The following is a 23,555-nucleotide window of genomic DNA, read 5'->3' on the forward strand; positions in this document are numbered from 1 at the left end:
ACATGGTTCATCCAATAACCAATTCTCAAGTATTCCTTTTTTTTTCCTTAGAAAAAGAATAGCCGTATACATTTCGTCCAAAGGGATTCTAACTCTAATACATGCCAGGTTGCCAGAAAGAAAACTGAGCTCTGAATTCTGGCATTGGTCAAGGGTCAAACCCATGGCCAAATCCTAGAATGGCGCACTGCATTTGGTTTCACATTAACAGTATCTGGCCACGGGTTTTCTTGATAAGATCAAACCACATGTTGATGACAACAGTCCAGTCCAGTCCAGTCCCGTCCCTCTAGTAAGTTGGCACGGAGGAGTCGGCTTTAACCGCGTAGGCATGAATTCCACCAGTGACATTGTAAACTTTTTTGAAACCCTACAAAATGATGGAAAAGGAGGATTACAAGATGCGATATTGTTTGCATATCGAACAAAGAGCAAGAGCATCCTTTTGCAAGAGCCATAGTAATGTGAGTGCACCAATCACCTGTGACTGCAGCCATTTAGCCACCTGCATCGAGCGCATGCCATGGTGGCACTGAAACAAAACCGGATGGAAAAGAGTCATTAAGTCGCATTATGCACTGTGGCTGCTGTATATAGCAACAGAGTTTTCTTTCACAAAAAAAAAAGTGTGCGGTGCTACTTATTTCTACAATCACTTAACAAACTCAAATTTCTTGACAGTAGTATCAGTGATTTTATTTTTCTTTCAAAGTTTAAACAGATGAAGTACTAGTGCTTCAAGCATGCAAATCTATAAGCTTCTATCCCTTTACCACGAGCATACTGGCAGCAAGTGGAAATGAATTTACCAGAACATAAGTATCCTTCTGAGGATTAAACTCATCTGTCATAACTGGTCCCCAGGTCCCGAATTGCCGAAGTGGCAGAACTTTGAAGCCTGGAAGTGAAGCTTTAGCCCTGCCATGCAGGTAGTGGAAAATAGAAAATCAGCATCGAGCCATCAACCCAATAGGAGTGTAAGCTCACAAAAGAATTGAATTGAATTGAATCGGATCATCACAATAGCATTCCTGGAAATGCAAAAGAACTACAAGAAATATACAAACTGAATTAAAAAACTGTACGTCCCAGTTCATGTGCTGCAAGTATTTAGCGGGTTGGCACACTCAAAAATTTGTGCAGTTGGGATGTTGCAAGTATGAGGGTTAACATACTCAGCAGTCCATATGAGATAAAGCTGCAAACAAATGTTTGCTTGTTTTGACAGCTTTAGCATATTAATTCACTGAATTCCTTTTAGAAACGATACAAAGATACTGTAATTGTCGAACACTTTAACATTTATGATTCAGTTCATTATCTGTGAGATCATGACAATGTCCGGATGGGACTATCAAATGAGGACAACTCCCAAGTCCCAACCTTATCATTCTAGTTAACACATAACCTATCAACCATCTCCCAAGAAAACAATTCCATGCAGCTACTGTAAAAGTTACTATCCTTTTTACCAGAAAGCAAATATCAGCAAAGTATTTGCATCCTCATTGATGAATGCAGATCTTACATTGTAAGGACAAAAGGCCACACATGCCTCAAATAAAAAGCTGGGGTACTCATCATAAATGGCATGTTGGTTTGATCATCGTGCGGTTATAACTGAGACAAAAGAAAGTACAATGGAGAAATGGCTTACACTTCATCAGGCTCCCGAACATCAATCAGTTGAGCTCCTTCAAGAAAACTAGGATCTTGCATCTTCGTGTGAAGATCTTGTGGGTCAATGTCTTGCAGTACGCATTGATCCCTGGCATTCAATAAGAAAGATATCAGTTGCTGTTCATGAATACAAAATTATCAGCACACAGTATTTTCAAAGTTAGTACCATCTACCTCTCAGCGAGAACTTGCAATAAATGCCATCCAAATTTTGTCTTACACCGTACAACTTTATTCAAAGGGGCACTAAATGCTGCCTCTTCAAATTCTGGAACCTGCCCAATGCAAGTTTGAAAGCTCAATTCAGTATTTCAGTGGCTTATAACTTTAGGTGTGTATGCAGGAGACAGCCTTCAGTGAACAGATAGTACAAATGTCTTCAACAATGAAGACTTACAGTTCAAATGTCTTCAACAAGAAGAACTAGCAAAAACAATTTTCAATTTCCTGTATGGATTTCATGGACACTACCCAGAAAAAGGAGATAATCAATTTATGGCTACATTATGGTAAACAGCAGGCTTATTTAAACAATATGTAATGTATAAGAAGAATGCTGTTTACTACTTATTTGATAATTACACTGTCTACTAGTAGCATGCTAAAAATAACAAGTTAACACTGTACCATCTGTCCTCTTCGAACCCACCCAAGCATACCGCCATTTTCTTTGGATGGACATAAGGAGTGCTCCACAGCCAAATCACTCAAGTCTGCCCCTGAAATTTTCAGAAATGCCATTTTCAGTGTAAATGCATATGTTGCTCATGCAGACTAGATTAAAAGATCATTCAAAAGTACAGATATAGGTAGTTTGAGGATCAAATGGTACCTCCTGCAATGATGCTCTTTTCAAGATCGACCAGAAGCCTGACATCCTTCTCACCAACAAGCAAATGCTGGACTAGCAACTCTTTTCCCTCTCTCTGAGAGCTGCTGGCAGCGGTGCAGAAAACTAAGCAGCAAATATTCGTTTCAGTTACTCAATTTAACCTTGTATGATCAGCAAGTATTCCAAATGGAAATGATGGTAACCAGTAACCACTAACGACATTACATAACGGAAACATTCATTTGCACCAGGTGGCCATCAATCCGAGACAGAAAAATCCTGGTGAATTGCACAATTGGACAGAACGCTAATAATACCCAATTTCCTTTAAACCAGGTGACAATTTGTCTGTAATTTTCTGAACATGGAACTAACAGAATGTGCTCTGACAGTCTGACCCAGGAATTCACAAAACTAACTGCAAAAAATCACTCGGAACAGACCCCAGAAGCTTCACTAAGTTCATTCCGATGGCACACGCAACTACGCAAGTATACTACATAATCTAGTAATGAATAGGATACTAATCGCAGTAGAACACGGCCGAGAGCAAACCCTCTACAACCATTGGATCACTGGCTCTCCAGAAACGCCCCTCACTTACCCCGCGTGGTAGGCCTTGAGTTGCTTCCGGTTCCCCCGGGACGCATGGGCACGCCCCAATTGGTGGAGAGGGAGGCCGGCGGCGGAGCCCTCGCCCTCGCCGGCGGAGGTGCAGACGCCAGAGGCGCGAGGGCGGCGAGCGGGGAGAGGCGCGCGAACCTCGCGAGCGAGGTCGTGGGAGTGGAGGAGGGAGACGGGGAAGGGCAAGGGAGCTGCGCCGCTGCGCGGGCTCGAAGTCCGAGCATGGCCGCTGGTCTTTCACTGCCGTGAGGAAGTGGGGAAGGGGATTTGTTTGTTGGATGGCGTTGTTCACTACTGCCCTTCGACGGGGAGAAGAAGAAACGAGGCAGACGGGCTGGGCTTTGTTTGACGAGGGGCGGGCGGGCGGGCCTTTCGGCGGCCCACGAGGATGGGCACGTGTCCGGCACAAGAGAAACGCGACGGGGCAGCAGGCGTTTCCGCGATTCCTTCCAGTTGCAGCAGAGATGGGCAACGCCATCGGCAGGGCGGACGACACCGCCGACGCCGACATGGACGAGGGCTTCCGCGCCGGCAACCATGTGCGCCGCGCCTCCTCCGTCGGATACGTCCGAGGCGGCGGGTCCCCGCCGGGGAGCCCCCCGAGGCCGCATTCGCCGCGCATGTTCGTGCCCCAGGTCAGATCACGTACGTCGCTTTTTATATAACTGTTATAATCCCGCTCCGCCTCATCGATTTGGCTCCGCCGACGCCGCGTACGTAGTCGATGGCTTGGGATTTGCGCCCCGATGCGATGCGAGCTGTTTTGGGGGGCTTGGTTTCGATCCTGATACGGGAGTTTTATTTGGCGCTGTCGTGAACTTGTCGTGATCAGCATGCAAGTGGTTTTGCTGCGAGCTGGCTGCTTCGATTGCTTCAGGTTTGTTGAGGGCTCAGGAAGGCATTAACTTAGAATAGCCCCTTTTTACCGTGAGAACTCCAATCTTCTCTGAAGATATGCTGTACCTGAATTTTTCTCCATGCCTGAAAAGGGCTGTTGCTCACGTGCTATATAATCTATAAATCCTCCATCTCCTGTACTATCAACCGGATTTCTTTTTCTCGTTGCACAAACGGTTTTTTTCGTTGCTTCGAGCTGATGACAGCATGGCTTTCCTACTCGTTGGGCAAGGGCTGCATAGTTAGTTAGGGTACCCTTCCTTTTTGTGTGCTCTTTGATGTTCATAGGTTAACTCTGCTTGTGTTCAAGAACAGGTTGGAGGCAAATATGAATAGACTTTTGGTAGGTAGAGGAATATATCAATGTGAAAAGATGCACTTCCTATTATTATTGTTTTCTGAACATTAAGGGTAGTGGTATGATATTATCGCAATGTGTACTGTAACCTCTTGTGATGGGCTAAACTAATTTATTATGTTTTTTTGAAACGAGACTAATTTATTATGTTTTAAGTACTGATAGTTTTGCAAAGTGTATATATAGTTATATACACATCGTGGACACTAATATGTATGTGTTATTCAGATTTTGGCAGAACAATGCAGTTATGCCCATTAACTAACGTTCCAGGGCCTGATTTTTGTGATTCAATCTGAGCAGTCCAGCTAATATCATGCAGCATTCTCTGATCAAACATTTTTTTCTGGTAAATGAGTTGACATCTTTGATATTGCAGAGTCCTGTAACTCCGCTGCAAAGAGCTGCAGAAGTACCTCCTCCAGTGTTCAACCAGATATTGATGAATCAACAACTGGACGATTCTGATGGCCCACCTCAGAAGAAAATTCCCACCTTGCTTACGTGGACTCTTGGAGGGAGGAATATCTATGTAGAAGGATCATGGGATAACTGGACATCAAAGTATGGTCATTAAACGGACAAGAGATTTATGCATTCCATTTTTTTCTTAGTCCTGATACTTATTTACATTTTTTTTTGGGAGTATATCGATATAAGAGAGTTGATTCTGATTCTGTTAATAAATACATGTCACAGGAAACCTGTCGAAAAATCTGGAAAAGATCACACCATTCTGTTGATGCTTTCATCCGGAGTTCACCGTTACAGATTCATTGTAGACGGAGAAAGAAGATTTATACCTGATCTTCCCTGGGAAACTGACAACATGGGCCAGATTGTGAACCTTGTAGATGTCCATGTAAGTATATTCTGCTTCATACCAAGTATTGGACCACTTCAGTAAAGTTATTGTTCGAACTCGAGCCTTACCGAACACAACATGCTGCTTAAATTAGTGTTTATACAAGTAAAAAAAACAGACTTTACCACAAGAAATCAGGCAGAATGCATATATGGAAATGTACTTGTAAGACTTTCAGTTCTGCATGCAGTTCGCATGATAACAGCCGGCCAAGTCCATTAGTCTGAAAGACTGAAAGTAACATCGATGCCGTCCTTACAAATCAATTAACCGACAATAACAATAATTGCTAACTGGACTTTGGCTGGAGAGAAACCCAAAGGCGTTCTTGCAATTTAGACTATAAAATAGTTCCAAGAATGGATTCAGAGGGGGAAAAAATAGAAGGTACAACCGTGGGGAGATCATCTGTAAGCATGTTTCTAGCTTACCATGTCAATGAGGTTGTCAAGTCGACTGCTTGCTGCATGTACCTTTTGTTCGTTGGTGGAAGTGAAAAACTCAGTTGTCTGCTACATGTAGATTCTTACCTTGTTTGTCTGTCATGCTGATGCAGGATTTCATTCCTGAAAGCGTGGAAAGTGTATCTGAGCTCATGGCTCCACCCTCCCCAGAATCCAGCTACGGTCTCCGTGTTCCCGGAGAAAAGGAGTTTTCGAAGGAGCCTCCTCAGCTGCCGGCTCAGCTCTACCTCGGCGTGCTGAATTCACGGAGCTCGGAAGAAGGCTGCTGCGCGAGGCCGAGGCACGTCGTCCTCGACCACCTCTACATCGAGAAGGGCTGGGGTTCGCAGCCGCTGGTGGCTCTCGGACACACTCACAGGTTCCACTCCAAGTACGTGACCTGCGTCCTGTACAAGGCCATCGAGCGATAGCCTGAGCGGACTTGGCAATTCATTCAGGTTTAGGAGTCTTCTCTGCTTAATTCATTTATCTGATGACCTAAACAGGTCGGTGCAAATGAATGTTTCAGCTGTCAGAACTTAGCATTCTGATCCTTAATTTATTTGTTTATTGAATAATGATAATTTTGATGGTTCGATGCTGAGGACGGTGACGATGTTACTGTTAAGAATAACTCTCAGATGTGGCCTGCGTATCACAAGTGTTGTTGCTGGAGACTTTACTGCTGTGGTAGAAATTTTTGAAGCTTGATATTGTTCTGCGTTTATTGGGAGGATATTATTGATGTGGCTCAAGAAAGTTCCTGGGCCAGTTGGGCCGGATCTCATCAAAGCCCATGAGCACCAGACGTGTCAAAATCACAAATCGAGGGGTCCTTATGAAAACTACCAAACCTGATTAAAATTTTGGCACTCCGCGTCGCAACCGCGTGGGGGTCATATTCGTCATTTCGCTCGTTTGAAAAATGCCAACTAACCCTCCATTATCCGGATACCATAGCTTTAGGGCCCCACATGTTCGCATCGTCCTGCAAAAGTCACCGGCCTTGCCGTAACGGAGCGGTTGACAAGTTACCAAAATGCCCACAGTTCCCTCCCATCTTCATTTTGACGAAGTGATGATAACACTGGCTTCTACTCTTATCATTGACTATTAGAAATTTGTTTGAAAAAGATGGAGAGTCTATACTTGAAGCCGATTACAAGTGTTTAGGAGGCTTTTGTCAGGGATAGCTTGACTACCATTTGAATGCTATAAAATATGTAGGCTCGTTGTCTTTTTAAACGGACTAGTGTAACAATATAATTTAAGCTCAAATTTTATGTTCAATAAGAATTGCAACACTCATGTAGATGCATGATTTAAATGTTATGGACATGCTAATTTCTTGATTACTATGGATAATGCTGTATATTACCATCTTTGTCAAAACAAAAAAAGTAATTGGCGTCGATGTTTAGTGTGTTAAGGAACTTGATTGATCCATGAATGCTGAAAAATCTAGAGGATATTTAATCAAAGGGGCGATGCATGGTCAAACTAAGTTTAGATTGGACAAGGTTGCTAATGACATATTTTTTATAATGCTAATGACATGTTTAGGGCACAAATAATACCATTTATCCATATTCAAAATCATTGTCCCATTCTCAATTTTGTGTAGATCTGACACTTGATTTTCATATATGCAAAATGTTCAGTTTGAGGGACTTGATTGACCCATGAATGTTGAAAAAGCTAGAGGATATTTAATTGAGGGGGCTATGCAAGGTCAAACTAAGTTTAGATCGGACAAAGTTGCGAATGACATGTTTAGGGCACAAATAATACCATTTTTCCATATTCAAAATCATAGTCCCATTCTCAATTTTTGTATAGAGATCACACTTGATTTTCATATATAAAAAATGTTCACTTCGATTACCCGTATCGTATTATGTGTAAAGAGGGGAAAAAAACATCATTGAGTTTCTAAATGGGAAAAGGAATGCACGGGGTAGTTTGGGGATTTGGATGTGCCGAAGGTGACGGCCGCGTCTAGCGGCCGCGCGTATAAATCGGGGGGAGGAAAATTCCAGCGGACGCCACGCCACCACTGAACGCCCCGGGCCTTTCTTCCTCCTCCTCCGTCGCTTCCCACTCCTTGCCTTCCTTAATCCCGCGCTCGTTGCCCCGGTTCGATCCCTACCCACCACCGGGCTCATGGCGGATCAGCTCACCGACGACCAGATCGCCGAGTTCAAGGAGGCCTTCAGCCTCTTCGACAAGGACGGGGATGGTAAGATTCCCTCTTCTCTCTGACTCCCTCCCTCCCTCCCTCTCTCTCTGCAAGTTCGGATCGGATCTCTGTGGAGTTGTTCTACAAGCGCGATGCCTGCGTTCGGCTTGCGTAGCGGCATTGCTGCCTGTAAGTCTGTTTATACATGAGCGGATCCGATCCGGCCCGGATCTGACGAGTCGGGGGGCCACAATCCGGTCGCTGTCGGGTGTGCCTAGTGGAGAACTGGCGATGTAGACCCAAGGCTTATCTCCTAGCTTGACCATTTTGTCACTGGCTGTAGCGTCTCGTTGTCCTCTGCTAACGCGGATCCTATTGAATTCTGTTTTTCACAGCGTGTTCGAGTTAGATTCTCCTGAATTCGGTCCCCGTATCCGCAGAGGCATTTGGACGTTTTATCTTAATAACTTGCTTACTCCTCTTAAGACTTTCGGGGAAAAGTTAACTTGAGCCTGTCTTCCTGGCTGTAGCCTGTGATAGTTCAGCCGCTTAATAACACCACTTTCTCCAATTTAGGCTTTATATATGCCTCAGGTTGACCGGAGAGTGGAGAGACTTTAAGAATTTATTATTCAATCAACATATGTAAGTAATTATATGCTATAGCTCCAACAAGTTACCAGTGACCTTTTTATTTTTTGTTCGAACACCTCGTTCCCATTTTTCAAAGTCCTTAATGTTCACTACATTTGGGGGGAAAAAATAAAGATGGACTGGTTTATGTTAGACGAGGGCACTTTTAGCACCCTGATTAGCTAACTTTTTGTTGCCATGTACACATGTTTTGTCAAAAGTGGATGATTAAACCACTTAGCAACTGCCCTGGTTTCCACAGCATTCAAAGTTTTGGCTGGTACAGCCCCTTTTGACATGTGGATCTCCTCAAACATGACACGTAATGAATCGTTGCATGCATTTTGAGTCCACTATTTACCTAATTATAATCACACTGCATTGTTCAGGATCTGATTACAGAATTGTTTGTCGGTGATTTGTGCAGGTTGCATCACAACCAAGGAGCTGGGTACTGTCATGCGCTCACTGGGGCAGAACCCTACAGAGGCTGAGCTCCAGGACATGATCAATGAGGTTGATGCCGATGGCAATGGCACCATCGATTTTCCAGAATTTCTCAATCTTATGGCTCGCAAGATGAAGGACACCGACTCGGAGGAAGAGCTTAAGGAGGCCTTCCGTGTGTTTGACAAGGACCAAAATGGCTTCATCTCTGCTGCTGAGCTCCGCCATGTCATGACGAATCTTGGTGAGAAGCTAACTGATGAGGAGGTGGACGAGATGATCCGTGAGGCTGATGTCGATGGCGATGGTCAGATCAACTATGAGGAGTTTGTCAAGGTCATGATGGCCAAGTGAGCCACCGAACCATAATCTGAAGGCGGAGAAGATTGTGCATTGCATATTAGTCAAGATGCAACTCTTATTTCATCAACTTGCTGTGAAACATTCTATTAGCTGTAGTTGCTAAAAGGACAGTGCAGTTCCTGCTATGTTCTTCTCTCCTGTGTGTTTTCAGATCTCTTGTTTTATGTGAACCTGTAATGCTTATCCTGCCTGGTGTGTACTGGTTGCAGTTGCTCCCTTATGTAGTTATATTTTTTTTTCCATCAACTTCCGCTTGACTCTCAGTATTATTTGGATGGCTGGCTATTTCTATTGCCATGGTATATTTGTTCAGTTGATAGGTGCTACTGTGCTTCAATGCAAATTTATTCAATCTGAATTGCTACTGTGCTTCAATGCAAATTTACTCATTCTGGATTGCAGGAAAAGATTGTTTAGTTTAAGATGCAATAATATGAACTAAATTTGAAAATTTATTTAAGCAAAATACAGTCTTGTCCTTGGAGTGGTAGGTTGCAACCATATTTTTGTTGGGTGATAGCAACTTGCAGCCTTGGAGTGGTAGGTACCAGCTACTACAGCCCCCCTGGTCTTTATAAGGTTCCAAGTTTCTTGAGTTGTCTGAATTTGCACTGTGCCTTGGGGAGTTGAGCTCATGGAGCAGGACAAGAAAGCAAAGGTGCTGTGCCTGCATGGCTTCCGGACAAGTGGGAGTTTCTTGAAGAAGCAGATCAGCAAGTGGCACCCTTCTATCTTCCAGCAGTTTGACATGGTTCTGCCCTGGATTCGAAGATCTGATTGATTGGTTTAGTGGTCTACTCTCTGCTTTTTGTTCTTGAACAATTTTTTTATGGTTTTTCAGGTATTCCCTGATGGCATCTTCCCAGCTGGTGGAAAGTCAGAGATTGAGGGCATATTCCCACCACCGTACTTTGAGTGGTTCCAGTTCAATAAGGTTAATGCTTCGGATTGCTTCAGATGAAACCAAACTGAAATAAGTAGTTATCATGGCATTCTGATACATGATCTATATTTTAATTACAGTTTAGTCATCGTCATAACATAGTCCATGTCTTAGCTATTCATGCCAGAGATGACCACTCCGTCATTTTCATTCCTATGTGCCGTAACACTTGGGTGTTTTTGTACACAGGAATTCACTGAATACACAAATCTAGATGAATGCATTTCGTATCTATGCGATTACATGGTGAGAAATGGACCGTTTGAAGGTCTGCTTGGATTCTCCCAGGTAAAAATCAAAACCAATGAAATAACTATTACTGAGCACCTGATAGTTGAGTGTCCCAATCTCTTGTCTAATTTGATATTATATAGTTCCTCAGATTCGTTAGTATACGATGATATCTGCATACTGAATTTGGGCTAAGCATTCGCATATCAAACATAAAATGCACCGAACTGACACCTTTTGAGCTGCTGTAAAAAAAAATCTATCTAATACTTTCGGTGGAAACTGGAAACCCAGTGATGTCTTGCAATTAATCTCTTAATTTCCTGCTACCCAAGGTGCACTTCTGATAGGATTATAACTCACAAGCACTTTGATGAGGTCCAAGCAGTTGGATTGAGTCGTGACCTTTAATTAATCAGATCTGACTTACTGAACGATGCTGTGGCTGTCTTTCAAGTTTCAAGTTTCAACCTGTGTTGAACATATAGTGGACTTCTTTTTTTTCCCCCTTGAACAACATATGGTGGAGTCTTGCACCTTATTTGTTCATTTATCTTTCCAGGGTGCAACACTTTCAGCCCTTCTGATTGGCTACCAAGCACAGGTAAATTTCTACTCCTAAATTCTGTAGGACTTGAGTTAAATTCTAGCAAAAGACGAAGATGCAGCAAACTGTGTTTGCAAATGTTAACGAATGTACTGTGAAAGATAGCAATAAGCTTTGGTACTTGTGAGTTTTGTGGCTACTACATACTAAATAAAGCTTGGCCCTTTTTCTGGGAGAATATAAAAAATGTGAATTTTAGTAGTCATAAATGGCACACCATCCTGATTAACTGTTGTAATAACATTAACTTGAACATGGAAACTTAAGCAGTGAAGTTGGTTATGCTGAAATTTGCCTAACCATATGCAATATAGGGCAAGGTTTTGAGTGATCATCCACCAATTAAGTTCATGGTCTCAATATCTGGGAGCAAGTTCAGGGACCCAAGCATCTGCGATATCGCCTATAAGGACCTGATCAAGGTGAAATCAGTGCATTTTATTGGAGAAAAGGACTGGCTCAAAGTACCTTCTGAGGAGCTTGCTTCTGCCTTTGATGACCCCCTCATCATAAGGCATCCCCAGGGCCACACTGTCCCCAGGCTTGGTTCGCACTCTCCCCAGATCGTCTTGTATAATTCCATGCCTCCATGGAATCAGCACAAGCGCCGTGTTTATTTATTGTACTTCCTTGCTGATAGTATGATAATTCTTTTGCAGATGATGCATCTGTGAAACAGCTTTCTGGATGGAGCTCAAGCATCCTGGAAAACATCAAGAATGAAGATGTTCATGTTTCCAAGGCCTTGGATGCAGAGGAGAGCACTGGTGCAGAACTTTCAGAAAACCTGGTGGAACAAGTTGCTGCTTGAACGTGCTTGCTGCATGGTGTGGTTGTGTTGTGTTTGAACATTCTAGTCTTCTATAATCTTATCCCAAGAAACCCGTTCGATCGACAAGTGTATCCCATGTGCTTAAGAATAAAAATAATTCTCTGAAGTTTCAACTGAAACTAGTGGGTTCGAACGTTCAGTGTAATGTACACGTACTTTCATTCGCAAGGTATCCTTGTATACCAACTTTGTTGAGATATAACGACGGTCCGTTTCCGTTTGGACTTTTGCCAACTAACAAGCATTCATCTCAGCTGTCGAGAAAGATATTCGGAGAAATTTGAACAAACGAATATGAATAGCCGAACACCATGTCAGTGTTTCACTACAGGAACAACCAACCTTCTGACCTATGCTTCATCTACCTCTTCATTCATCAAAACCTTCAGCTGCCTTTTTCAGGCGAAGCCTATATGTACATTACTACATTAGGCATCAAATTTATCTTTTGTAACAAGCGAGCTATGTACAGGGAAAACCAAGTTCTGTAAGCTCTGAACGTCTGCGACTGCTTCATGGTGTGGAGGTTCTGTCTTCATCATTGCACACCCAAACCACGTCCTTCAGCTCCGTGGACAGAGTTCTGTAGAACTGTGAAGGATAGATGTGAGTTTGGATACTGAATCGATGATTACAGTTACTTGAGTTTGCAGACAGAATTTAAAGACAGTACATTTTGAAACTCCAGAGTATCTCCCTTTGCCTTCTTCAGCTCAACCACATGCAGGGATGGGGCGACTTGGAAAACCTAAACATGCCACAGGATAATGTTTCAATTCGTAATACTCTTTGATTTCCCAAAAAAAAATATCGCAGGGTGTCCTACTGTCCTCTCTTACCTCAGTGGCGACATTTAAATTTCCTTTTCTTCCTGCTTTTGGGTTCTCCATTAGCATCTAAAAAGAACAGTGGGTGAGATAAAAAGATACAAAGATTTGTCAAGATTCAGGTCATGGGATTGGGGGGGTTATAAACATGGTTTTATTTATTGATATTCAATTTTTTCCTTCAAATCTGTAGGGTTAATTTGAAAGCTATATTGTGATAAATAGGAACATTAGAGGCCAGGATTGTCATCATACCTTGTAGTTTTTCTTTTGGATATCGAACCCAAGTGGCTTAGCAGCTTCTTCTATTCTATTGATAATTTCTTTCGGAGGACATTGCGATGCAAATCTTGTTTCCCGCTTGTACTTCTGTCAGAGATTAGCAAAATTGAGCTTCTCATCACAATGGCACAGTTCCAATTGCTTTATAGATAGTGTGTATAGCAAAATACACTAAACTGAATCATGGTACAGTTCTGCAACTCCAAATATTCCTACCTCATCAGATTCAAAAAAATTATCCAGATTCAGCCCCTTGTTCATTGAAATAAATTCAAATGCATTCATCGAAGCTGGTTGCCCTTCCATTTCCTCTGTCACAAGAAGTTCCTGGAAAATGTACAACATGGTCAACTTAATCATCTCATTTCAACCACGAAAAGCCTCAGTACTTTCCAGGTGATAAGCTGGTTCAATCAATTAATTCACCTCTGAGTCTCCAAAAGCAGCGTCAACATCATCTAAACTAGCTTGACATTTCTCGTCGAAAGCAGGTGGCTTGTAGCCTTTTTTGAACCATGGATCTTTTAGTACTTGAGGAACCGTAATCCGCTGGTAAAAAACAATGGAAAACCAAGTAAGACAGCACTCCACAAGTAGCATAGGCATTGGAGAAACACAAAAAGGACATAATATTTGTAGAGGAAAAGCCATTCAGAGTGTGAAAATGTTAAGCAACTAAATGTTTAAACTCATACAGTACTTGTGCTTCATGAAAATCGTTCTTTTCCACATTCCTATTTCAGTAGCAACTTACAGTTGAAGGATTAGGATCCAGAATTCTGGTGATCAGCTTCTTAGCTCCAGCAGAAAACCAAGACGGACATGTAAACTGAGCTCCTGAGATCTGTTAACAGAGATTAAATTAAAAAAATATATGCTAAAATGTTAGAATTTTTTAGGTGTTGTTTTTTGCATAGCAAGAGGTGTTGTTCCATCTGTATGTACCTTTTTATAAAGGGATGCGATGTTGTCATCCTCAAAAGGCAGATATCCTGCAAGCAGCACAAATAGGATCACCCCACACGACCAAAGGTCTGCAAGGGCACCATCATAGCCTTTGTCATCAATAACCTACATAAAGGATAGAAATTCGTGTTAGGCAAACTTATTTTTGGTTAAAGCAAAAGATGAGGAGCTGTAAAAACACATAATTACCTCTGGAGCAACATAGTTAGGTGTTCCACATATAGTATGTAGCAGTCCATCATTCTGCTAGCATTGAAATAGTTCAAGAATTGTAGTGTAAATTAGTGAAATGCAGTGAAACAGAATGAAACTGCAATAACTTCGGTAATCTTTCAGATTGTTGTCTGATAGTACCTTCACTTGGTCAGATATAGCACTTAAACCGAAATCAGAAATTTTGAGGTTTCCAGCAATATCAAGTAACAGGTTCTCTAGCTGGCACACGAGAAACATCACTGTGTCAGTTTCATACTATTTTGCTAGATCATAACTGATGACACAAACAAAGCGCATAATCAAGGATCAGCACTACACCTTTAAGTCTCTGTGGTATACGCCCCTACTATGGCAATAATCTACTGCATTTATCAGCTGTTGAAAGTATCTGCATGCTTCATCCTCCTTCAATCTTCCACTTGTAGCCTGATTGTGAATTCAGACAATAAATTACCAAACTGTCATGCAAAGAAAAACAACTACGGTGCTATATGAAGCAGGGACATGTCTAATATTTGTATATGTAAAGTTTAGGCTAGAAAAGCAGCTAGGGTACTACATAAACTACATGAAAAAAGAATAAGATCAAATATGATGAAGCAGCGATATAGTAGAACTTACAACGATATCGTGGAGCTCTCCACCCATAACAAATTCCAGAACAATGTAAATCTTTGTTCTACTTCCCATCACCTGTTATAAGACAGAAAAAAAATAATCCAAATGGTTACAAAACTTTAGATCTGGATGTGCATATTTCTATTTCAGACGATGTAATAACGAAAAATTGTTTGTATATGTGAAGTTTAGGGTTCACCTCATACAATCGGACAACATTGGGATGTTGTATTAATTTCATCGTGCAAATTTCCCGCCTAATCTGCCATATAGTTTAGAGTGGCATCAATAATTTATCTTTTTTAGTAGATATGACAAACAAAACGAAAGATTTGAGGAAACTTTCTGTGCACGGTGAAAATCAAGGAAAGTAGCACACAGTTTTAAGCCCCCACCTGTTCAAACAATTTGTGCTTCTTAACCTTTGCCTTGTCAATGATCTTGATAGCTACGTGCTCCTCAGTTTCCATGTTCTTTGCAATCCGGACCTTTGCAAATGTTCCTTCCCCAATTGCGCGCCCAAGCTCATACTTGCCAACACGGCGCTTCACTTTAAGTGAAGCAGCTCTCTTGGCCCTATACATGCTCCAAGACAGTCTTCCTAATCTCCTTGAAACCAGTTCTCAAAGACCTGGTACTGAAGGATTAAACTGGGTGTGTCAGTATATTCATTTTGCAGCGAAAACTTAATGGTTCGGCATTCAGAAGACAGTAGTAGAGGGAAACGGTAGATATCGATCCGAATCCATTGCAGACACAATTATAACAGCGCACATCTCATGTTACTGAATCGAGGAGAAAAATTTGGAGGGAAATGGGGATAGAACTTGGTGTCCTGTCGCAAAAGCAAACCTGTACTGAATATAGTAGTAATCTGCAAGGCGCAAAGCCTTTGTCATACAAACTGCAGACAACCTGAGACACTAAAACTGCAAGGTAAACAGTCATTCAGGCTCGAAAAGCAAAGCAGATCACTAGATGGGCAATGTAGCATGTATTAGAAAGGGATTCAATGAATTGGATCTCGGCATTCACTTGTTCCCTAGTAAAACCCCTAGACACTGTACACCAAACAAGCCATTCAGACCTGGCATTTTTTCAGAAAGGCCTGAAATTTCAGAGAAACGTGGGGCTTTTGTGATTCGAAGCATTTGCAGGAATCGTGTTTGGGATAAATGCACAAAACTGAATCTCAGAAGGTATACAAATCCAAACAAGCGCGACTGCTGCAGATTGGCAACAATTCTGCAGCAACAGTAGGCAAGGGGGGCAAAACGAGAGAAAGGCGAGGATCAAGGCGCAACTAACTGACGCGCATACAAAGACGTCATGGCTGCCTCACCTCACTGCCTGATCCAAAAGTCGTCTGGGAAGGAGACGACCGGCCCAAATGCGAAGGGCAATGCTAGAGTGATGAAAATCGCGCGCAGATGTGGAGTCAAGCGGAAGAATCGAAGAATAAACGGGAAACTGGAATGCTCAAGTGCAGTGCAGTGTACCTTGAAGAAGCGCGTAGAGCGGCGTGGTCAGGAGGATATGAACGTTCCGAGCGCCAGAAGAGACAGAGGAGGAGAGGCGAGGCGGTTTGGATTGCGGGGAGAGAGATGTGTGGAGAAAGAGAGAGCGGTAGGAAGGAGACAGAGCAAGCCAGCAAGGGGACGAGGAGAGGCAGAGGTTGGGAAATGGCAACAAGACAGGAGAGAAGACAGGAGAGAAAGCAGCTTTTAATCTACTAATTTGGAATTAGCTACTAGAAGTTGCAGTTAGTATGAAAACTCCAAGCCGAATTTGCCCTGCAATGACAACGAGCATGAATTGAAGGGCGACTTTTGGTATTATAATCTGTTTTTGGAGGAGTCATTGTTTGTTTATGAGGGGGGGGGGGGGGGGGGGGGTGTGGACGTGATTAGCATGCCCATTGCAATGCAGGCTTTTATTAGTAGGAGCATTTTAAATAAAACGATGAGCAGCAGCTAGGCATTGACATTGTTAATTTTGTTAGCCATGGATTTTGACTTGGATCCAATTGGGGTTGGGTTTATTTGGCTGCTTCTCTCTTCTTCTATTTGAGATAGGCGTCGTGCCTAATGCTCTTTGTTTGAGACCTCATGGTGCACAAGTAGGCAGTTGGGAAGGCAATGCAAGCGGGCATCATGCGTGCATGTTCCCCGTGCCATGCCATGCCAGTAACTGACGCGGCAAAGCCAGCAGAATGGATACGACTAGTCTATCGTATCCATCATGAATCATCAGGTGTTGGCCTCAAACTGACGACGACCTGCACTGCAGGGGAAGGAAGGTAGGGAAGCTTCCTGGCAGCTGCGTGCTGCTCGGACGGACGCAGGTCGCAGGTAGGTAGGTGGGTCAGTTGCGTTTGCGTCCTGTAGGCACCCAACGGCCTTGGACACTTGCATTCGCGCTACGTCACGGACGCACGGTGTTGGCTCTGTAGCAGTAGCAGGCAATGCAAAGCAGCACCAACGCTTCAGCCTGCTGCCGCGTCGCAACCAAGACGAGAACGGCAAACATGAAAAAGAGGGTGGGGAAAAAAAACAAAATAAAAGAGAAGCGCAAACAAGAGGAGAACTGCAAACATGTGAAAACGAAAAAAAAAAAGGTTATTCCGTTGCCGGGACTCGAACCCGGGTCTCTCGGGTGAGAGCCGAGTATCCTAACCAGCTAGACTACAACGGAGCTTATTGGTTATGCCAAGAATAAGGCTACTTATCATCTGGTCACAACATACACGGTTGCGCTCTCCACAGCACAGCAATATTGGAAAGTGTTCGTCTCAGCGATGGTTCACCGTTGCAAGACAGTCACGGACTAACAGCTCAGGTGAAAGCTGTACTTCTGCACAAGCTGCTCAACCAATGGTATCTTGAAGACCAGACTTTAGCAAAGGACATGTTTAGGACAATCACCGGTAGCGTACGTAGTATAATCTACCAACTAATGATACTGGAGCAACATAGATCCATATCTCAACAACGTATCTATTCTCTCCTCATCGTCGATTTGGCCGCCGTAGCTAGTACAGCTGCTGCTTCTTCAGATGCTGGCATGCTTGCTCGGCTCCAGCAGCAGGTCAAACGAGGTCAGGGAGTACGGCCTCACGGACACACCCATCTGCTGCTTCGCGTTCGCCAACGGGCTCGACACCGGCACCACCTGCACAGTTTCATCCACCAAACATTCCTCCTTAGCTTGCTAGTCCGACCTCAATGACAGATTCAGTTAAACTACCGACCTTCTCCGGCTGCTGGAAGGAGTTCTCGTCAAGCGGACTGCTGGATGTTAGAACCGTCTGTTTCGATCCAGACTTCTTGATGCCGTTCGCCAGCCCTGCCACAGAGACATTGAGATCCACGGCTCTGCTCCCGAAATTGACCACCTGCAACACGATTTCGCATCCACACTCCATATTTGCTCCTTTTTCTGATTGCGGAAACATAGAAACAAGACGATTATTACCTTTATCCTGAGGTAGGTGCTCTTGTCTTTAGCATTCTGCCAAGTGATGGCAGATGCAACCAGCTGATCGTAGTTCGAGATCTGAATGGTTGTAGGATGAAGGGCAGCACCACTTGAATCCTTGAAGAAGTGTAGCATCCAGTAGTTGGGGCATCCATAGTGCTGCCACGAATTGAAGACGATGGCATCTGGGTTCCACCTAGTTTCACACATTTTTTTTTTAAAAAAAAAGAATCATGTGGATTATTCAAGTACATGACAGAAGGAAATCATTATGAAAGTTGGATAAAAATTCAAATAGTTCCTTGCGGAGAATATCAGATGATTAACAGAATGCCAGTTTATCTTTAAAATCTGTGCAAGCAGAAACAGAGACTTCAAACTGTAACATGTTTCTCTTAAGATGCTGAGTCCGTACCTGCGGTCATTGTCATTTACAAAAAGGGGTGCACAGCTTGCCATCTCGACCACATCACTGCAGTAGCCAAAAAAGAAGGGACAAGAAATTAGGTTTGCAACATATTTTTTCTAATAAAAAATAGTATCACGCTTTAAATTTGGTAGCCACAAGCAACACAGATCTGAGAATTGGTTATATGGCACAACACTACAATGAAGAAGAAAGAGTAAAGCTAACCTGTTCCTTTCCAATCCAATGAGAAATGCAGCTTCTGCTAGTGCTGCTACCAGTGTTCCTTTGCCAGCATCATTCCCAGTCACAGCGTACTCGCTAACAATTGCCTAAAGAGTCAGTGTTCCCCATCATTTCTATGTGTAAGTTTTGCAGAAAACACTGCAGATATAGAGAGCAGAACAAACCTTCGGTGCACTACGTGGTGTGTTGTCAAACATACTAGTTCTGGAAAACATATTACTCGAAGAGGTGTAGACCTGCATCCCAAAAGATGATGCTTTTTTGTCAACCATGTAACAATTTTGCTCAAGCAACCAAGGAAAGCATAGAGACATTACATGAACATCATACAGATCAGCAGGGTTGGATGGCGAAATAGTGGACCTATCACAACTTGATATAATGTTGATGTCGGGGTAGGCAGCCTTAATCGCAGAATAAAACTTTTGGTAATTTCCTGTCAAATGAAAAACATAAGAGCATGAGCCTTCTACTGCTTTATGCATAACTGAACATAAAAGGCACACTGGACTATCTTCTTACACATCAAAAGATAACATGACTGAAAAGTAGAACCTACACTATTCATAACCGATATGCAGAAAAAAAAATCACTAGTATACAAACATGCCAAATCATGTTAGTTCATGCATATTTTAAGTGGGTATATAGTTGAACTATAAACCTCTGTAGTAGAGCATCCAACATTCTTGATTTCCTATCGAAACATAATCAAGCTTAAAAGGTTGTGGGTGTCCCATTGCTACACGAACTGAACCCCAAGGTGTTTTGGGTCCTCCCCTGGCAAACTCGATGCCATTAACAACATCCTGAAATAGTCAAAGCATAAACAAAATGCAGAAAATAGCAATAAGAGGGTGATGAACAAGACACTAGAAATTTAGTCGACTTGTAACAGGCAATACTGATGAACTCGGTGACTTTGGAACTGGAAGTCCCAAAGCCAGGTATTATCAGCATCAGATCAGGTGAATTAGGGAATAGACAACAGTAACAGTAAATTCACCTCTTGATCCACTAAAACAGTACTACTTGCCCACCTCACATGTCCCCATCAAAACATTGAGACAAACATAACTGTAAGCTCGTGAGTTGTGAACTGTGTTTTTATATACTAGTTATTGTTGTCATGTGCTCACATAGCAATTGTCACTTGATAAATATGATCATTTTGCCCTCTGCACAACAGATTGGAAATGCTAAGATGTCCTTGAAATTCATCATCAGGAAAAATTGTGTACTCGAATGCTTCCATGATTTGTTCAACTTCAGTTAACAAAAGATAATTAATGCAGATGATTTAAACTGTCAAGCTAAAAAAACTAACATTTCTTTTGTCTAGAAAATGAATTATAGAAATAGAAACCATGGTGTGCAGTAGTTAACTCAGTCATATTCCATTCTTATATCAAAGGAAGATTTGACTGAACAATATGTAAACAAATACCTTAACCAATGATGCAATTGTTGCAGTAGAAACTTCTTCATTAAGGCTTGCTCCTGGATTGTTGGAAAGAATTTCACATCATAAATCAAGTGATTAGCTAGACCTCAAATATCTTCAGGGACTGAAATTACCATCATTGACCACCCAAACCGGTGAAGCACCAAGGTCTTCAGCCAACTACAGTACAGAAATAATGAATATTAAATATATTTACATTAGATATCTTAGGTTCAAAGTCAAATTACAGGTATAACTACCTGAAGGAACTCAAAAAATCCAAGTCCATCATCAGTCCAGTATCCCCAGGCATCATTGAAGTGACCAGGTCTTTCCTCCCATGGTCCCACTGTTTCACTCCACCAAAATGCATTTCGTAGATAATTTCCCATGGCATAGTTACCGCCTGAAACATGTAAGATGTATACCATCACCATAAATACATGTACACTGTTTAACTTAACTTTAGACTAGCATAAGAAAATCAAAGATATAAACCTGGGAATTTGAGAAACTGAGGCTTGAGATTGGCCAACATCAAAGAAAGATCTTTCCGAAAACCATGCCCCTAAGACAAAATTTTAATGAATAAAATGTCAAACGATCAATGAGCCTCTAAGTTGGAGGAAAATAAAGCATTACTTATAACTATAGATAGTTGGGCCAGTTGAAATAGGTTAACAGATATGTTACACCAACCAATAAGAAATAACTGACCACTAGAAAATAAAGAATATAAAAAGCAAATGTGAGTAATAGCAGGATACCATGTAAGTGTCCAATGGCATGACTGACACTTGATCAAGCCAAATCACCCCGCTTTTGCTGGTTGTAAGTTGAAGCCTCGAGTTGGTATTATTTTGGCTGGACTTCAAATGGAATTCTATCTTTGTCCATTTTGCAAAGGATTTCTTGCTACCTCTGAAAGTGCAGCAAAAAATCACGTAAATATTACATGAAAAATGTACGCATCCATTCATGCTAGCATTAACAGCACAATACATTACGTGATGGTATGAGCAGCAAGTTTTTGTAGACCATCAGAACTTGTCAATGAGACAGTCAAGGACACTGCGTCTGATGACCTAATATGCAGGCTCACCTTATAAACCTTCCCTTTTTCAATGTTCTGGAAAAGAGAGAGAAACACATCACACAAGGCAAGGTAGAAAAGGTAGCAGCATTTTATAGGATAGATAATATCACGTCAGCTTCACAAAAGTTTATAGTTCCAGTATGCATATTTTTTCAAAAACATAAGTAAATGGAAATACCATACCATTCCCCAGTAACCAGGATTGTAGACCCCAACACCTCCGGATGGGCAGGCATTGGTTCTTTTTGAATCACAAAGAACTTCCATCCGAAGTGCAACTGGATTACGTTCAAAACATGATGTCCGATCAGTTCCAACAATGATACTTGATTCATCCCCAATGATCAGCCATGGGTCAATATTGGAAGGTGTATTAGGGCCGCCAGCCTCGAAACCTGGAAGTAACTTTGTGAGAGCGTAGCGTACACAAATTAAACAAAACAAAAGGAGAAGTGGAGAAATGGACACTTCATGCATTAAATGAAACCTGATACTAACTTTATCGGATATGGATGTAGAAGTAAGTAATAGTTGCTTTTCATTACCTCTGTTGCTTACAAGCTCTGCCCACAAACCACCAGCTCCAGCATGGTTGATCTCCTACAAGTAGAACCAGAAACTTCAGATTACCAGTTTTCCTCAGGATAACCGTCAGAGCAGAAAAACAAAAAGAAAATGCATCTGTTCTTTTGGTTTCAGAATTTGAATTGTTGTGCCACCAGATGAACTGATTCTGCTAACTTAAAAAAACAATTGTAGCTTGACTCTCACCTCAAAAAAGATACCGAACATCTTATCAGGGATCTTCCTAACATTCTGCGGTGAGGCATCCACGCTCAGCTGCCCAGTTTGGCTCTGGCCCTCCACACACCGAGCAGACAATGTCCAGCACAAGACACACCCAACAACCAGGGCGTGGAGCAATGAAGCAGCACGGGCTCTCTGTCTCTGCACGCCCATTGTTCTCAGTGAGTGAATTCATAGCTCAAAACTCAAAGGGCATTCTATATATACGCACACGCTACTATGTTAAGGAACTAGCAATTTGTGCAAAAAGGAGTTGCACGAGTGGAAGCAAAGATAGCCAACAAGCAGACGATGATGAGCATGGAAGATAAGAACGGACAGGGACGTCAGCATTCTGTTTGAAGCTTTACTTCTCCGTTCACTCACGCACTACATCGCGGGGAAGCAACAATGTGCAATCATTTATCAATTCCTCGATCTAAAAAAATCCGCTCAAAAAAATTCCTCGATAAAATCAAATGAATAGAAACGAAACGAAAAGGAAATCTATGGTGGCCAATGTCGCGGGGAAGCAAAGCTGCGATTTTTCCCCACTAGGGTTGCGGCGGCTCACCAATGTCGTCGTGCCGGGAGGAGGTAGCACCAGTGGGGGCCGGCCACGAGGTGTCTAGGGCTCCGCCGTCCCCGCATGGAGGTCGCTATCGAGCGGGCACGCGGTGCCGCGGCGGCGGTGGAGACGGCAACCGCCCCGCCGCCGCGTCAGTGGGATTGCAATCGGCGTCATCGGACGAGCATAGTATCAGGAGTGTCGTCGCTTCACGGCTCGGGTTGGTGGCACTACTGCTGCCGGGTTGCTTCGCTTCTACTAATCTCTCTCATCGTGCTTACTATTACTAATCGGAGTGAAGTCTTAGCTAGAATTCCGAAATAGATACTATAGAAAAAAAATTCTATAAATTCTAAAAAAACAAAATATCCGATCGGTAGACTTAAATCATAATAGTCGTATGATCTATTATATTTTCTAAAAAATTACCCACCTATACTATTATGAAAATAGCTTAAAGTAATCCCATGAATCTATATCTAATTACCCACCTCTGCCATTACATAAATTAAAATAACCCCCTAAATTTGCAAAGTAACCCTTAAACTTGCATGTGTATTACCCACATATGCCATTAATCCTACATTTCAATCCAAATCACCTTAATTAAAAATATACATCAATATATGATTCTAAATCATCCATTTCTTACACTATTGGTATATGATATAATAATTAAGATATATATG

General features: G+C 42.4%; 5 protein-coding genes and 1 non-coding gene across 9 annotated transcripts; 2 read left to right on the top strand and 4 right to left on the bottom strand.

Annotated features, from left to right (window-relative positions):
• Positions 1–6: 6 nt before the first annotated feature.
• On the bottom strand, positions 7–3,433 carry LOC101768623 (rhodanese-like/PpiC domain-containing protein 12, chloroplastic). The gene is made up of 8 exons (XM_004958693.3): positions 3,117–3,433; positions 2,513–2,635; positions 2,308–2,399; positions 1,855–1,955; positions 1,658–1,768; positions 810–918; positions 482–532; positions 7–370 (listed from the first exon to the last, which is right to left on the bottom strand). Exons 1-8 carry the CDS (start codon positions 3,358–3,360, stop codon positions 290–292), a joined length of 912 nt encoding a protein of 303 aa, XP_004958750.1. The 5' UTR covers positions 3,361–3,433; the 3' UTR covers positions 7–289.
• A 167-nt stretch (positions 3,434–3,600) lies between these two features.
• LOC101769029 (SNF1-related protein kinase regulatory subunit beta-1-like) lies at positions 3,601–6,130 on the top strand. Its single transcript, XM_004958694.1, has 4 exons — positions 3,601–3,771; positions 4,771–4,955; positions 5,091–5,253; positions 5,813–6,130. Exons 1-4 carry the CDS (start codon positions 3,601–3,603, stop codon positions 6,128–6,130), a joined length of 837 nt encoding a protein of 278 aa, XP_004958751.1.
• A 1,592-nt stretch (positions 6,131–7,722) lies between these two features.
• Positions 7,723–12,133, top strand: LOC101770095 (family of serine hydrolases 3-like). Its single transcript, XM_012843986.2, is given in 8 exon segments — positions 7,723–7,938; positions 8,939–9,361; positions 9,948–10,072; positions 10,163–10,255; positions 10,454–10,552; positions 11,058–11,099; positions 11,417–11,648; positions 11,762–12,133. Coding segments are annotated over 8 exon segments (1,242 nt in total). The 5' UTR covers positions 7,723–7,862; the 3' UTR covers positions 11,914–12,133.
• A 76-nt stretch (positions 12,134–12,209) lies between these two features.
• LOC101769428 (CBL-interacting protein kinase 31) lies at positions 12,210–16,540 on the bottom strand. 3 transcript variants are annotated; one of them, XM_022823845.1, is made up of 15 exons: positions 16,343–16,540; positions 15,239–15,480; positions 15,043–15,105; positions 14,847–14,918; positions 14,544–14,651; positions 14,364–14,444; positions 14,199–14,255; positions 13,989–14,114; positions 13,798–13,887; positions 13,470–13,592; positions 13,260–13,370; positions 13,017–13,130; positions 12,774–12,830; positions 12,608–12,682; positions 12,210–12,525 (listed from the first exon to the last, which is right to left on the bottom strand). In XM_022823845.1, the coding sequence occupies exons 2-15, from the start codon at positions 15,425–15,427 to the stop codon at positions 12,448–12,450; spliced, it is 1,344 nt and encodes a 447-aa protein (XP_022679580.1). In that variant the 5' UTR covers positions 15,428–15,480; positions 16,343–16,540; the 3' UTR covers positions 12,210–12,447. The 3 variants fall into 3 exon arrangements, with proteins under 3 accessions (XP_022679580.1, XP_004958753.1, XP_022679581.1); XM_004958696.4 differs by having other exon boundaries at positions 14,199–14,252; positions 16,343–16,539; XM_022823846.1 differs by lacking the exon at positions 16,343–16,540 and adding an exon at positions 16,186–16,336.
• A 924-nt stretch (positions 16,541–17,464) lies between these two features.
• TRNAE-CUC lies at positions 17,465–17,537 on the bottom strand. Its single transcript has one exon. It is a non-coding gene; the product is annotated as a tRNA-Glu (tRNA).
• Positions 17,538–17,546: 9 nt separating this feature from the next.
• On the bottom strand, positions 17,547–23,085 carry LOC101770902 (alpha-L-arabinofuranosidase 1). Of its 2 annotated transcripts, XM_022824167.1 has the most exons (18): positions 22,873–23,085; positions 22,284–22,460; positions 22,058–22,112; positions 21,696–21,907; positions 21,424–21,545; positions 21,184–21,337; positions 20,915–20,984; positions 20,677–20,822; positions 20,551–20,596; positions 20,420–20,472; positions 19,637–19,781; positions 19,290–19,408; positions 19,137–19,208; positions 18,955–19,058; positions 18,736–18,792; positions 18,318–18,516; positions 18,094–18,237; positions 17,547–18,014 (listed from the first exon to the last, which is right to left on the bottom strand). In XM_022824167.1, the coding sequence occupies exons 2-18, from the start codon at positions 22,302–22,304 to the stop codon at positions 17,895–17,897; spliced, it is 1,839 nt and encodes a 612-aa protein (XP_022679902.1). In that variant the 5' UTR covers positions 22,305–22,460; positions 22,873–23,085; the 3' UTR covers positions 17,547–17,894. The 2 variants fall into 2 exon arrangements, with proteins under 2 accessions (XP_022679902.1, XP_004958756.1); XM_004958699.4 differs by lacking the exon at positions 22,873–23,085 and having other exon boundaries at positions 22,284–22,472.
• Positions 23,086–23,555: the final 470 nt, after the last annotated feature.

The sequence above is a fragment of the Setaria italica genome, chromosome II (genome assembly GCF_000263155.2).
Source record: "Setaria italica strain Yugu1 chromosome II, Setaria_italica_v2.0, whole genome shotgun sequence".
Lineage (NCBI taxonomy): Eukaryota > Viridiplantae > Streptophyta > Magnoliopsida > Poales > Poaceae > Setaria > Setaria italica.

Excerpts from the sequence above, each read along its gene's own strand:
- LOC101768623 (XM_004958693.3), bottom strand. The coding sequence starts at position 3,360 with ATGCTCGGACTTCGAGCCCGCGCAGCGGCGCAGCTCCCTTGCCCTTCC. Across the intron at positions 2,636-3,116 it reads CTCAAGGCCTACCACGCGGG|TTTTCTGCACCGCTGCCAGC; the intron begins GTAAGTGAGGGG and ends TTTGCTGCTTAG. Across the intron at positions 1,769-1,854 it reads TTGCAAGTTCTCGCTGAGAG|GGATCAATGCGTACTGCAAG; the intron begins GTAGATGGTACT and ends ATTGAATGCCAG.
- LOC101769428 (XM_022823845.1), bottom strand. The coding sequence starts at position 15,427 with ATGTATAGGGCCAAGAGAGCTGCTTCACTTAAAGTGAAGCGCCGTGTT. Across the intron at positions 13,371-13,469 it reads CTGCTTTTGGAGACTCAGAG|GAACTTCTTGTGACAGAGGA; the intron begins GTGAATTAATTG and ends TACATTTTCCAG. Across the intron at positions 12,526-12,607 it reads ATACTCTGGAGTTTCAAAAT|TTCTACAGAACTCTGTCCAC; the intron begins GTACTGTCTTTA and ends TATCCTTCACAG.
- LOC101769029 (XM_004958694.1), top strand. The coding sequence starts at position 3,601 with ATGGGCAACGCCATCGGCAGGGCGGACGACACCGCCGACGCCGACATG. Across the intron at positions 3,772-4,770 it reads CGCGCATGTTCGTGCCCCAG|AGTCCTGTAACTCCGCTGCA; the intron begins GTCAGATCACGT and ends TTGATATTGCAG. Across the intron at positions 5,254-5,812 it reads TGAACCTTGTAGATGTCCAT|GATTTCATTCCTGAAAGCGT; the intron begins GTAAGTATATTC and ends ATGCTGATGCAG.
- LOC101770902 (XM_004958699.4), bottom strand. The coding sequence starts at position 22,472 with ATGGGCGTGCAGAGACAGAGAGCCCGTGCTGCTTCATTGCTCCACGCC. Across the intron at positions 19,209-19,289 it reads CTGATCTGTATGATGTTCAT|GTCTACACCTCTTCGAGTAA; the intron begins GTAATGTCTCTA and ends TTTGGGATGCAG. Across the intron at positions 18,015-18,093 it reads CCTTCCAGCAGCCGGAGAAG|GTGGTGCCGGTGTCGAGCCC; the intron begins GTCGGTAGTTTA and ends GAAACTGTGCAG.